General features: G+C 40.2%; 1 protein-coding gene across 3 annotated transcripts in view; it reads left to right on the top strand.

The window, feature by feature from the left end:
• CYTH3 (cytohesin 3) overlaps positions 1–14208 on the top strand; it is a 50285-nt gene extending 36077 nt beyond the window's left edge. The window contains exons 7-13 of one of the 3 annotated variants that reach the window (XM_027726236.2): positions 37–149; positions 1553–1701; positions 2479–2591; positions 9650–9728; positions 9811–9882; positions 10015–10169; positions 10767–14208. In XM_027726236.2, the coding sequence (XP_027582037.1) occupies positions 37–149; positions 1553–1701; positions 2479–2591; positions 9650–9728; positions 9811–9882; positions 10015–10169; positions 10767–10839 (754 nt within the window). In that variant the 3' untranslated portion in view covers positions 10840–14208. Of the gene's footprint in view, positions 1–36; positions 150–1552; positions 1702–2478; positions 2592–9649; positions 9729–9810; positions 9883–10014; positions 10174–10766 lie in introns of those variants that run through there. The other 2 variants (XM_027726235.2, XM_027726237.2) reach the window with 2 other exon arrangements.
• The last annotated feature ends 507 nt before the right edge of the window (positions 14209–14715 follow it).

Genomic DNA, 14715 nt, shown 5'->3' with positions numbered 1-14715 from the left:
ACTGGAATGTGTAACAACTATTCTTCCCTTCTGTAGGCAGTTTCTGTGGAGCTTCAGACTCCCAGGAGAGGCTCAAAAAATTGATCGTATGATGGAAGCTTTTGCTTCACGTTATTGCCTTTGTAACCCAGGAGTCTTCCAGTCTACAGGTTAGTCACAGGGGACAGCAGGGGTTCTTAAGTACATATATGATCCAAATATAAATTAATATATATGTTCTTGTACAGCTGATGCAAGGAGACAATGGCCAGTTTGGAAATTCAGGTTCAAATAGTATGTGAAATGAGAAATTTCTGAGAACTGAGAAAACGTGACTGTCCAATCCATGCAATGCAAGCTTATGGTTAGAGTGCATTTCCATTTATAAAACTTCAGCATTAATATAAATCTAAGTCAATTAAAGTATAAAGCACACTTCAGAAATGTCGCCAAAGATTTTGTCAAAGGATTGGAAAAGAAAGATTCTCAGTCAGGGGTTTAAGGGCAGAAGAGACCAATAGGTTGGGTGATCTCATGTGTCAGTTATGAGGACTTTATACCTCACTATCTCTGTATCAAGTCCACCTATATGTGGCTATAGTATATTATCTGGAAAGTCATCCATTCTCTTTAGCAGTCTGCTCAGCAATAACTGATCTCAGTTAGAAATGCACCTCAGTTTCCCACTGAGTTATTTGGTTTGGGATTACTCAGATCATAAAAGCTACTATGACTCTGTGTTATTGCCCAGAATGATGGGGGTTGTTGGTCTGTTTGGTTATAGGCACACATAGTTTGCTGATTATCACTTAATTTGAGGAACAGATAGGCTAGGAAAAGGTTGCTGTAGAGCAGGTCTGCAACAGCTAGAGAGGAAAATACCGAAAACAAAATGCTGAAGATGCATGAATATTTTTCCTCTGTGTAGCAGAGAGGTTTCCATTCTTCTTTTTCTTACACAGAATCTTGTACTTGAACTCTGGGAGAACTTACTATAATCATAACCATGTCAAGAGGCACAATAAGATTTCCTTTGTCATCTTCTGATATTATCCAGTAGTACTGGCTACCTCCTCTATGCCAAGGAATTGAGTCAGTGTCATTTTCAGTCTTTCTAAATGCAATTCAAAATATTATTTTGAAGAGACAGTTCTTTCTCTTTGCAGAAAGCTTTGGAAATACTTTCAGTAGGAGGAGGCTGATTGACCAAGTTAATTATAGGATCTACCACATGATCTAGGCAGTCTGTGTGCAGAGAACATTTTGCCCAACAACACTTCAGTGCTTTAAGTGAAATGCTAACTTAGGGTGATAGCAATAATTTCATGGAGTTTTTTTTTTTTTTGTTTCTCGTACTGTTTTTCTCATACTGGCTTTTAATTTAAAATGTAACATTTTTCTTCTTAGGCTTACTTCAACAGTTTAAAGAAAGATTTGAGACTTTTATGTACAGTGCTCAGGATTTCTTGACTACCTGTTTCTCTTTCTTTATCAGTGAGGATGAGCTGTATATTAATGTTACAGGTTGGTGCCACAACACACAGACAAACCGTTTTTGCACCTCTGATTTCAGATACGTGCTATGTGCTCTCCTTTGCCATCATCATGTTAAACACCAGCCTGCACAACCACAACGTGCGGGATAAACCAACCGTGGAGAGGTTTATCTCCATGAATCGGGGAATTAATGAAGGTGGAGACCTCCCAGAGGAATTGCTGCGGGTAAGACAAGGCATGGCTGCTGTTTCCAATAGCAGGCTTAAAAGTGTGTGCAACAGTTCTCAGGCAGATTTGTCAAGGGAAGGGAGAGGAACATTTTCTAGCTTGCATAACCACTTGAGTAGCTGAAAGAAGCTTTTTGTGATATTCACTGCTTTGAACGAGCTGCTTTGAGCTCCTTCTCCCTATATTCAACCTTTTGTTGAGGAGAGGAGATTTCAGAGAAAACACTCTCTAGTTTGCTGATGGCAAAATTCCCATGGAATTGGCTTCTTATGAAAAAAAGTAGTATTTCTGGATAAGTCAGAGAAAACTGGAAAAAATAGTAAAAATAATTGGTTATTGCCTCTCATTTCTTTCCATGTGTCTTGTGGAGCTCCCTCCTGTCCCTTGGGATATGAGTGAAAACATGTATTGTAAGACAGTGTGATGGCCCACACCATTTCCTGAAAACCCAGATTTGGCAAAACTTGTTCTAAATGAGACCTGATGCTGAAACCTTTGAAATGCTGAATGCTGAAATTAAATTAAAATGTCTTTGCTGGGAGTACTTATGAAATTGGTACTAAAAAGAGAGGCTTGTTTACAGATGAAATGGTTTAAAATCGAACTTGATGGAAGTCGTAAAGATTGGGGAGGGAGGGTCCAGTATTTGATGGACAGTATTTCCTATGCTTTTAATACAAAGTGTGAGAAGCAGTAAGATATCCTGGTTGCATTTTCTGTTAAGACATTTATTAATGAGGTCTTTTTCCTTTCTTTTTTTTTTTATTCTTCTAGAATTTATACGAAAGTATTAAGAATGAGCCGTTTAAAATTCCAGAGGATGATGGAAATGACCTAACACATACTTTTTTTAATCCAGATAGAGAAGGTTGGCTGCTGAAATTAGGTTAGTCACAAGGGCAGTTGTGCTGCTGGGTGTTTGTTCATTGTTAGCATGTTTGCTGCTTCCGTGTCTATCTGCTTTCTTGGGAAGGTAACAGGATTAACTTTGCATTTAAAAATGGATGAACCAAAATAAGTAGCTCCTTTACATCTGAAGGCTGTTACTTCTTATTTTGTGTACCCAAATTAGCAATCTTGTTTCAGACTTTGGAGTTTTATTTCTGAGATACGAGAAATAAAAACTCGGCTACAAAAAGGAAACGCCACATGGTATTTACCACATGCTGTGACTGATAAATAACAACTAAGTCTCCATAAGGTCATTTCAGAAAACTGAGTGATACCTCAACTCAGTTTTCTGTGTACAAAAAAAGGATTTCTCCTCAAATGGTTATTTTTGTATGTCTTTATTTTTCCATATTATTTGTGAGTTTCTCTTGGTTTGGTTTTGGCTATGATTTTTTAATGAGTGGTTTAAATGTGCCTTCTTGTTTTCCTTATGGCCTATGACCTATCACCTTTCTGTTCTGTGACTGGCTGTCTCTGCTTATTCTGCATTAGGAGGTACGTATCTGATGCTTTCCAGTCCCCTCTTCTTCAGTTGCTCATTCTTTTATTTTCTTCCTCCTACCTCCTGGGTTTTTTTTGTTTCTTTTTTTCTTTTCTTTTTTTAATCAGGTTTGTTGTAGCATTTTGCTTTTTCACTCAGTGTCACTAACAGTGTCATCAGTGGTGCTCTGGGAGACTGGCATGTCAGTGTCTAACTCACATGCGAGTGTGTTCTGCAAAGGAAGAAAGTGTTTACATGTAAAGCAGAAAAATAAGGATGACTTCAACATACTTTCCTTACTCTTGGAAGAACACAACAAGGACAGAATAATCTCTACTGAGAGTAAACAAGTCTTACTCTGTCATGAAGTTTCAGAGTGATTTTGTTGCTTGTTTATCGATGATACTATTGAAAGATGGATTACATTTGAACTATGTATTTATAAAAACTGTTCTTTTTCCTGTTTATTTTCCTCTCTAAATAACACTAGCTTACTGAGCAGAGTCTTAAATGAGCTTCAGATTTAGAGTTATGGAAACCTCTGATAGTTCAGTCTCCTGGCACTGCAAGATGCCCTTGTTTACAGACTCCTAAAGTTGATGCAATTCAGTTTTTTACTTGGCCATGGGAAATTTTTTTCCTATATAAAGGAGGCTGACATTTAAACACCAGTACACACTCAACAGAGCCAGTTGTTGGCCACTTCAATGTATTAAGTGCTTGTTAAAGTGGAGGAAACTTTGCACTTGGAGAAGGTGACTGAAGTGTGCAAGGGGATGTGTGCACATGGGGAGGATGGGGAAGGTAAAGCCTGGATAGAGCCTTGGGCCTGCTCTGCTGATTGCACCTGGAAATCAGTGGTCATGGTTGTGCTGGAAGGAAATGGATGTGAAAAGGAAGCATTTGGAATTCATTCACATGCTCTCCAATGTCGTATTTTGACCTCTGTGCTACAGATGCTGTGGAGCTCTTTGTCTTCCTAACTACAGAAGAGCAAAGCTCTGGCTTTTTGATGTGCATTGGCTCTGCTGGCACAGTTTCAAACATGACTTTGCAGCTTTTCTTCATTTTATAGTATGAGTTGATAGCTTTTCAAGCTGATGGAGATAGAATGTGCTTCCTGGAGAAGAGTTTGGGTGTAAGCCCATGCTGTGCCTATTTCTGTTCCCAGTGCTCTCTCACATACCTACACACCTACTGAGAGTGCCATCAAATGTGAGCGTGTGTAGAGGAGTGACAACATTCCTCATGGAAGAAACTGTCAATAAAAGACATAAAAGAGATCTAATAAAAAATAGAGGAACAAAGAACTTGAGGAAATAATGACTGAAGACAAGTGGGAGCTGCCAGGTGCTCCTGCACATTCTGGCTCTGGTGCAAGGTCAATAAACCAGAGGTCAGTACTGAACAGTCTGCCTGAGTTTTCAGTATATGCAAGGTAGATGAGAGCCAGCGCACAGAAAACCCAGTAGTAAAAGGGTGTGTGAAACAGGAGGGTGTTACACATAGCACTCCCACAGGGTGAGGGTTATTTGAATAAAGAAATGAAATGTGTCCAGAAGCCTCTGGTGAATCAGCCTGGGAATGCCTGGAGCTGTGCTTCCGTGAAAGACTGCATTTTTTTCAGCAGACACAGACTGGTACAGACAAATACACTGCTAGTTTAGATGCAATGACCAGAAATAAACCTGGCAGGTTGTATTTTTTTTTTTCCTCCTTTCTTTCTTTCTTCTCCCTTGAGTTTCCTATTTGCCAGGAGTCTTAAACTGTATGTTGAGTGTGCTGTCTCAGTCCACAGTGTTTGCATTTTTACAGTCCTTTCTGTTGGGAAACATTTCTTGTGAAAGGGGTAGAGTTTCCTTCAGTTCTGGAAGATTCTGATAGTAAAAGTGTCAGTATTGTTGAAATGCTAGGGAGACTACTCCTGTGTGAGAGCTTAAGTGCTCAGTTGTGATAATACATAAAAGTTGAAATAGAAAGTTTTATGTAAAACTATAAACATGACTAAGACTACTTGCAGACCCTGAGTATATCAAGACAGTATTTTGTATCTGGTATTTCTTACAGTCAGCTGTTCCCATTTATCTATTTGTGCCCCTTTTTTTAGTATTCCATCTCTCACTGTATTGATTTTCCTCGGGGCAGAGGGTGGATATTGCGAAACTTTCATATGTTGTAAAATTCACGTGTCCAAGAGACCACCCTGGCCCTCGAGCCTGGCACTGGGCTTTAGGAAGCTGGGAAGGTGTGGAATGCTTTTGGAGAGTTTGCTGCTCTGGATTGTTCAGAGGTGACCCTGTAAGTCTGAGTGTCAAACCTGGCAGCCAGACAGCAATTCTGGTTTTATCTATCTGGACTTAGCTGGTGCCTTTATATAGATGTCTTTATCTTGGTAGACCTAAATTGTCATCCAGTTCTGCATGATTTGCAGCCTGGTGTAATGAAAATGAACGCTGCAAGTCAAAAACTGAAAGCTGCTGAGTGCTAGTGAGTCCTCACTTGGAGCAGTGTGAGACATCATGAGATTTCAGATTTTTCTACATTGTAATTATGAGTGGTGTTAGTACCAAGAAATTTTCTGCCATCCACTCTAGGGTATTTTGAAATTTTCCCTTGCCTAAAGCAGCTTCTGTGGGCAAATTGCTCGGCTTGGGTAATATTTTCTTCTAGTTGAAAGGAAACTGTGACATTATTCCCCCAAACTGGAGAGGAAATTCTTCGAGCCAGACGCACGAGTGTGTTAATTTTTTCTGCCAGTCAGGAGCTTACAGAGTGCTTGGAGGTTGTCCAAAAGCTGCACATCCGGGCCTGTCCCGCCAGTGGTGCTTATTCCAGCACATCTGTCCTTGGGAGGATGTTGTTTCTCTTCCCTAATCTGGGGAGGGAGAACAGTGGTGGCTGATCAGGAAACTGGTGCCTTCCGGTACCTGCCTGGCCCTCGTGGAACCTGGTCCCTCCCAGGCTGAGACAGACAGTGTTGGCAAGGGAAACTTTAAAAGAAACCCCAGCTTCAATCCAGTCATCTGCATAACTGTGCAGAGTCTCTTCTGCCTGGTGGTATCTAAGTGAACTGAGAAGAAAAAAACCACATTCTTGTGTGTGCATCTCTCTCCTTCCCCTCTACAGCTTTCGTATAAATGAGCTGAAGATCTGGGTAGGATTTTCTAACTTTAGATACATTGCTGCCTTAAGGTGTTTTTTACTTAGGGGATTTGTGTTTCCTAAGTCATTGCCAGTTGTTCTTCCCTTGTTTGTCTAGTTTGTACTTTGCCCATAATCCTATGTTGAGTTACAAAGGTGAAAAGGGTTTCTGTTCCTCTTTCTGTACATTTTGCTGTGTGGCCTTTCTTGTAGTTTCCTTAGATTTCCACCTTTAAGACACCGTGCTTCTATAGTTTCTTATTTGAGCTGTCTGTGCATTTTTGTTAATCAGCTGGATCTTTCAGAAGTATGTCACTTATCTCTCCGTTTCTGTAAATGTTTATGGATTCATCCTCTGGTTTTCTTGATCCTCTTCTGCTAACTTAATTCCTTCCAGTTTTAATCTCTGAAAGGCTGGCAGCTGGAGTCAGAGATGAAGTATGTTACTAACCCCTTTGTTGTTGTTTTGTGAGCCTACAGCAATCCTGGCCAAGGAAAAGAATGTTTTGTTATCACGAGTTCTTTCCCATTAATCTTGTGTGCAGTGTTTACGGGCCACAGCGCCTCATCAACCAGCTGCTTGGGATGCAGCCCATTGTAAAGGCACATTAAATGTGTGTTTTATGGTGACCTCTGCAAATTTGATTAGTACAGATTAGATTTTGAGCTTTATTAGAGTTTCTGTGCTGTTGACAGCTGCAACTAAGTAATGGGGTGGAGAGACAGAGACTGACATGTGAGAGTAGTTCCTTATCCTGCAAAAAAATCCTGCCTTACTGCTTGCTTTTTTTTTTCTGGAAGAGTAACTCATAGCTTGGTGGAGCAGGGACTTGGGGTCTGTTTCCATGACTCACTTGAGTGCTGTAACCCTGTGAGCTACTGGCTGGTTTAGGGAGAAGGGAGCAGTAAGAGGGATGTTGTTGGAAATATTTAATCTTCTTTCTGGCTTTGACATCAATACTATCCTGGAGCCGGGAAATGTTTCCTGACAAAAGCTTCATGCTGCAGTTTTGATGATTACAGAAGGTTTCAGGTTTGAGAAATCTGGCTTTTCCAGAGAGAGGGGATGTTGTCAGGAAAAATTTCAGTGAGCTCACTGAACCACAGTAGTAAAACTGTGGTTTGCTGTTTGGCACTTCATATTGTTCTAGGAGGTGTTTTAGGTCCATTACTTCTGCCTTAAATTATAAGCAGGCCTTCTTTTAAATACATGGTTATTACCTGATTTTTTTTTATTGTGTTCTGACATGATATCGTGGTTTATGAGAAACACCTTTGCTCAGTTTAAGCTGCTCTATGACAGTAACGTGTTTCCCTCTTCGTTTCATCCTCTCTTGTCCTGAATTGTTTCTCTGCTAGACCTGGGCAAGCCAGAACCTCTGATAGCTGATGTTACCTGTTAGCCTGAAAAACGTGGTGATGTTTTAGGGCCATACAAATGTTAAGTGGTGTTAACCTGTTAACCTTAGAGAGCAGAACGTGACTTTAAGTCATGGCAGTTAATATTGGGTTATATGAAAACATGTCATGTTGTGGTGATCACAAGGAGTGCCCTGGCAGTCGCCTTGACTTGGCAGCTGCTTATTCATTGATCTGGAAGTGAGTCAAGCTCAAGTTCGTCATTCCAAACCCGAATACTTCCTGATACTTGACCCAGCTCTCGGTCAAGGTGATGGGAATTTTTCTAGTGACTTACGTGCCAGTTTGAATGTCTCTGCAGTGCTTTATTTAAGGATCTGTCACAGTGGTTGTACTAAAATGCCACCAGTTCTTCCCTCACTGTCTCCAGTTCACTCAACCATTCATTGTGTCACGGCTTCTGCATCTTGCACTATTTTGCCTTCTCTTATTTCACCACACCTGCTTGCAGATTAAATTTTTCTTAAGATACGTGTGCATCTAGTGGAAACATGAAGTTTATTGAGTACATTGAGTGTTGCAGTGTGTTAGCACTGGTTTTTCTGTAGGTTGTGAAACCAAGCAAAAGGAAGATACAACGTGCAACACACTTGGTCTGCAATGCAAATATGCACTAGATTGGTATCCAGAAATGTCATGGCATTGCTAGAATTGTTCTTTAATTTAATATGATTTGGATTTCCGTATTAAACAAAACCCCAGCTATCTCAAGTAGAACAAAATGATTAAAAAATTATGCTCATGTCCTAAATTTGGTGATATGACTTGGATTAAACTGGGTGTCTTGTGTGTAGTGATGGTGCTCTTTTATGCACGGGTGTTCAGTAGCAAGATCAACTCTTTTGAAATGTTGAGTTAATGAGATGAAATCCTTGCTGAATGGATGATGCACAGGTGGTGACATAATCCTGAAGTCAGATAACTATGGTGGATCTAAGCCTGTATACTAATAACATGTGATTACTTTATCTACAGTTCTTTCCTGGAAATGAGTTTTAAAATAACGTAGTAGTGAGAAACTAAACATCTTCTGAAGCAGCCAATGGCAGAAAAACTGAAAGGGCCAAAACAATAATGTGTTTCTAAAAAGGAACTGTTCCCTAGAGCATGTCATTAACAGGTGTAAGGAAGAACTCTGTGGTTGCTGTTGTCTAAACTGTTAATGCAGGAAAAATTGGCATTTTTGGAGCAGTAACGATTTCTCCTGCCAGGTGTACTCAGTGATATATTAACCCATAAAGAGAATAAGTTTTTAAAATTCTGAAAAATGACAAATGACTAAAAATGGTATGTCTTGGCTTAGGATTTGCTCCTTATTGATGACTCATCATCTTTGTGCTGTAAGTGATATTTATAATCATCTTACGCACTCGATGTTAAATCTGAAAGTAGAGATAAGTTCTTAATCATGTGCTTGCTCACGAGTGGATTGACAGGAAGATGATAAAATGCTCTTAATTTTACTGATGGGACCATTTCCTTGTCCAGGACAAGCTGTGGAGGGGTCGGTCCTGTTGCTGGGCCCCAGTTGCTGGTTATCCGTGTTTATCCATGCAGCTCCACTGCCAGTGTGAGCGAGTGGCTGTGGGCGTTAAAGCAGCCCCGGGGTTGGCCTCACTCAGCCTCCCCTGGCCCTGGCAGCACTGGCTGTGCCCAGGACCGTGTGTGTTAATGTTCTTGGGGCAATAAACCCCCGTGGAGGCCTGGACAGAGGGAGCAGGGCTGGCCCTGTGCTGTTGTGCTTGGCTGCTCAGCACCACCATAGTTAGCGCTGCCTCAGGACAAGAGCTGCAGTAACGTGTTCTGTAACCTCACCCATCTGTGCCTGATCCATTTACCATTAAGGAATTAAACCATATTTTGAAAAAAACAAGCAAAATTAAATTATTTCCTTACCTGTTGTTGAAGCCTTGACAGCAGCACACGTTTAATTCCAGCCTACCTTTTGCTTGTAGGGGGAAGAGTAAAAACATGGAAACGGAGATGGTTTATTCTGACTGATAATTGCCTGTATTACTTTGAATACACAACAGTGAGTATAAAGCATGGTGCATTTCATTTGTAATCAGGATATTTAAGTGGCTAATAATGTGATATTTTCCTAACTTTTTTAGGACAAAGAACCTAGAGGAATTATTCCGTTAGAAAATCTTAGCATAAGAGAAGTTGAAGACCCTAGAAAACCAGTAAGATAGTTTCATATTTTTTTTTAATGAAGAAAAGTAAACCGTATAGAGCTTAATTATACTGTTAAATGAATATATTTGTCAGGGGTTTTTTTGTGTTTTAAAATTTATTTCTTGATTTCTACTCTCCAGAACTGCTTTGAGCTCTATAACCCCAGTCATAAAGGTCAAGTAATTAAAGCCTGTAAAACTGAAGCTGATGGCAGAGTGGTGGAAGGCAACCACGTAGTGTACAGAATATCTGCTCCCACCCCAGAAGAAAAGGAAGAGTGGATTAAATCTATCAAGTGAGTTTAAAGTCTTAAATGTCTTTCAGAACTCTTTTCAGAGTTTGGTACTAACCGAATTTGTTCTACCTCGTTTGAAGAACTCTGATGTTGCAGTGTCCTCTGGGATTAATGATGAGCTCCGTGGGGTTGATGGATCAAGATGCAGCTCTCCTGTCTGGTCCTAAGGAAATAGTGCTATTAACTCAAATGAGGAAAATACAGATTTATTTTTTTAAGCAGATGTAAAACCTTGTGTGAATTGCCTTAACATTGTTGGATTCTTACTTTACCTAATAATTATCTTTGGTGACGTGTATCTTAAGTGTGTTCACAGGCAGCTTTAAACTGTCACAGCTTGACTTTCTCTTGGAAAGTTTATAAACAGACCCACACTTAAAGAAATAAATAATAGTCAAGATGAAGGTATGAACTCTTAACAAATCATAGCTGAATAGCATCTTTTGCTAAAGAAGTATTTATGGTGCTTAGAAGTCAACCATCCATTATCTTATTAAGAATGTGGACTCATCCATAGGGAAGAGACAACAAAATAGTTTCAGTTTTCAAAACCAGGTACTTGTTAACCAAACTGATGATTCCTTTTTTTCCTTCCAGAGCAAGTATCAGCAGGGATCCCTTTTATGATATGCTGGCAACAAGGAAACGAAGGATTGCAAACAAGAAATAGAACACAATCAGTGACTTGTAGACCTGCATCAACCTATAAATGAGCGTACAGTGGAGTCATAATGTAAAAATTGGACAAACTAAATGAAGACAATAACTGTAAATTTTATATATATACACTTTACTATGGCATAAAAACTTGGCAAGACCTTTCAGGGTAAATAGTTACTGGCATATAATTTGAAGGAAGCTTCAAATCCCAGAGAATTCAACTGAAAACATGGAAGCCTTGTTTTCATTTGTATTAGTTACAAGTTCATTTTTCTTGGGTTGGGAGGGGTGGAGTTCAGGGCTGACAGTTAAATGTCCTTCACTTGTCATTTGAGCACATTTCCCATAAAAGGAGGAGTGACTTTAAGACTTTCATCTCTCACTAAAGTGCAGCACCAGCAGTGGGGCACGGCATGATCTGGCACTTCCTTTTGCTGTGAGCAGAACCCCCCCATCTCCATGTGAGTTCCTGAGTCGTGTGTGTTTCCCAGGGACAGCTGAGTGCAGCTTTCAGTCAGGATTTCTCTCCTGCCTTTGTGGAAACAGCTTTTCTTCAGAAGTGCAACTAAGCAGACTGGCAGCTGTGTAGGTACCTCGTGGTGCCAGAGGGTTTGGTTGATGTGCACTGAAATACAGGCAGGTCCCAGCAGCAAAGCTTTGAGCCTGTAGACATGACACGAAGTACAGACGTGCTCTGATATTTGCCAGTTGGCCAAAACTCATTCCTGTCTGCTCATACTCACAGTAAGCACTTAAGGTTTAATGACTGGTTTAATCTGCTGTTTATATAGTAACATCCTTCTTATGTTTTAGATACGTTGTAGTTTAATTAACACTAAGTTAGTATTAAAGGAATGACAGGGCTTGAGTGAGCTTAAGCTTTGCATGTGAAAACACCCCCAAATAATTTCACATGCATTTCCTGTTTTTCAAGGGAAAAACCAAAAAGGTGAAATCTTTCTGTAGGATGCAGCCCTGGAGAGTTAAGCAAGCAGGAGTTATTCCTTTGCTTGATAACAAACTTTGGACATACAGAGAGAAGTTCAGTACTTTCCTTGCATTCTTTGAGGCAGTTTTTCAGATCTGTGCTTTGGCAGTTGATATTTTTAAAAAATGAAGAGACATCCTTATTTTTACTTAAAAAATAAGCGGATTACCTAGTGCAGGTAGACTCCCCCACAAGCACGTCTCTCTGTTGTTTTTGTAATTTGTGGCAGATCCTTGTGGTCCTGCTGATGGGTCTTTCAGGAACATGTCAACTGCTACAGCAGATTTTACTCCAGTGTTTTCTATTGATGGCACACACACTGTTCTTAAGGGTAAAGCCTCTGATTCCACAACGGAGGCAAAAAGTGGCTTTTTTGACCCTACTGCTTCTCTTGGTACTCCATTTTTCCCAAACTTGTTGAACCTGAGCCGTGCCTGCCATGCCAGTGAATGCTTTGGAGACCCAAAATGTCGAAGCAGTTTTGCTTGTTGGAGTTACAGGAGCATCCCTGGATCTGTTGTAGGGAAATGTGCTGCACATTTTGCTGTGGCAAACCCACAGACTCACTGAGCTGATCCGTGTCAAATCTCCTTTGAACTGCAAGGGAGAGTTGTTTCATTGTTCTGTCTTACTAATTTGCCTTGTTTTGCATGGGTTGCCAGCCTGTGAGTGTTTTGCTTTATTGCATGTTTGCAAAAGAGGCTGAGAGGAAAAGAACAAAGTAAACTTTCCTACACCTTCGATTTTTTCCCCAGAGTGTGTGGAATTGCTTGGGTGAATGTTCAAATCCGAGTGCTTCCAAGGGAGTAAAACTCAACCAAAGGAGGTAGAATCCTTGAATAAGTGTCAGTGTGGGGATATATTTGCTTAATGGAACACATTTTAAACTCTTTATAGAAATTATGTGTCTTGTGTTTGCGGAGCAGCACAGTGACAGGAGCTGCTGCCAACACTTGTTTTGAGTCTTCCACTCTGCAATGACACGATTTGTTTTCAAGCACTGCTTCCCTCAGTCTTAGCTTTGGACAAGTAGATTTGTAATGCAAATAGTGACAAGCCAATCAGTGGTACTTAGTGAGCATAAAGGTGAGAGGCAGCAAATAAAGTATTTCTGGAGAAACGTGAGATTCCAAAAGCATGACTAAGCCATTGAAGCACTTTTGTATCAATTCTTGTCTTCTGAAATGTCACCTTTGAGCAAATCTATGTATTTAACCAGGTGAGGATGTCTGCCTTTGAGCATGAAGGAAATGCCTTGAGAGTTCATTTGCTGTATTTAGTTTTGAAGTTCTTATATCCTGCAGAAGTAATTATTTAGAGTAACATGTAACTGAGGATATTATAGCAGGAAATACATTATTTCTTAGCACTGAAATGCAACATCTTAAACAGCTACTTGTGGTGCTCAATGTATCTATTTAATTTACCAAAGCTAATGGAACAGCCTTCTCGTGTGTGTTAATATTTGATTTCAAATGTTCCTTGTAACAGTATTAACAAACAGGGAGTGAAACTGGCCCAAAATTTCCACAGGCCACGAGGCCAGTAAAACAAAGTGGCTTGTGAAAATTTTGGCCATATCAGGTACTATCCACGAGGGTAAAGAAAAATCTCTCAACCTTTCCCTTTTTTTATTGGGCCTCAAGTCCAGGGGTGGCTACTAAGAGTGGCTGCTCGGTGGCCTAAAGCAGGATCTGTTACAGTTTGGCCATGCTGAGGAACAGTCCTTTGGGGACAACAGGTTCTCCCTTCCTGTTGCACTGAAACTTGGATAATTGGGTTTTGATGTTGCAGGGGCAGCAAGAGCCAGGGCTGCTCCTGCCACGTGCTCAGTGTGTGACCCACTGGGCACTGCCAGGGCAACTGGGAGAGAACTGTACAGAAAACTTAAGCTCAGCTGGACTGACTTAAATTTTACAATATTCTGACAAAATAAGCTCAGCATCACTTAACATTTTGAACTGTTTTAAACTGGTACAAAACTGAACCTTTGTAGACTGAGCAGCATTTATAATGCTTCATATATAAAAAAACAATGCATATTTTTAAGATTTATTACATATCTATGTAGATATGCTTGCTGGAAAAGCTAGGTCTGTTGTAGACCAAATGCTACAAATTAAGACTTGTGGCTTACCAGTTTCATTTCTATATTTTTTTGGAAAATGTTTCTAGCTAGAGTTTAAATATAAAATGTAAATACTGTACAGTTATGTATTGATATAAGTATTACTTGGTGTACACAAGTGATTTGCATGACAAATACTCTGTATCACTGTTAAAAATGTGATGTTCTTATGTAAAGCCACTGCAATATTAATGTTTTCATTTATCATTAAGATCTGTTGCTTAAATCTGTCAGTTTTCTCAAAAATAAAGTGTGGAACTGTACAGTTGTGTATCTCCTCATTTACCAGGAATGCTTGGGAGGCAATTGCTGACTTCTTCTTTAGAGAGTGAGGTTTAATTTTACTTTTAAGTAAAAGGCCTCTTTTCCCAGCTTTGAGGCACAGTAATTCAAATTATCAGGTTTAATTTTTCAGAGAGAAAACCCTTCAGCTGCTGCCACTGAGTGTGACTCCATTAAGAGCTGGTTTCCCTTGAGAGCCACCCTAAATTAAGGTGTTTTGTCAGTTCCCTTCCGTGAATTTCAGTCAAATGTAAGGGGGGGAAATCAGCTCTCTTCTCCTCAGGTAGATTAATTAATTTCCTCAATTAGAAAGAGCTGCTGCTGCTCCTCAGCTCTCAGGGAAGTGTCACCGAGGGCCCTCCCTGTGCTGCTCCAGAGCCAGGTGGGGCAGTTGTTGCCTCTGGGGCTCTGAACCAGGTACAACAGTCCCCACTTCAACGGCTTTGACACAGTTGTGCCGGAGTTACTCATCGGACAAAGGACAAGAC

This window comes from Pipra filicauda, unplaced genomic scaffold, assembly GCF_003945595.2.
Source record: "Pipra filicauda isolate LSUMZ 115617 unplaced genomic scaffold, ASM394559v2 scaffold129_size2064235_pilon, whole genome shotgun sequence".
Classification (NCBI taxonomy): domain Eukaryota; kingdom Metazoa; phylum Chordata; class Aves; order Passeriformes; family Pipridae; genus Pipra; species Pipra filicauda.
This window is presented reverse-complemented; position numbering and strand designations above follow the sequence as displayed.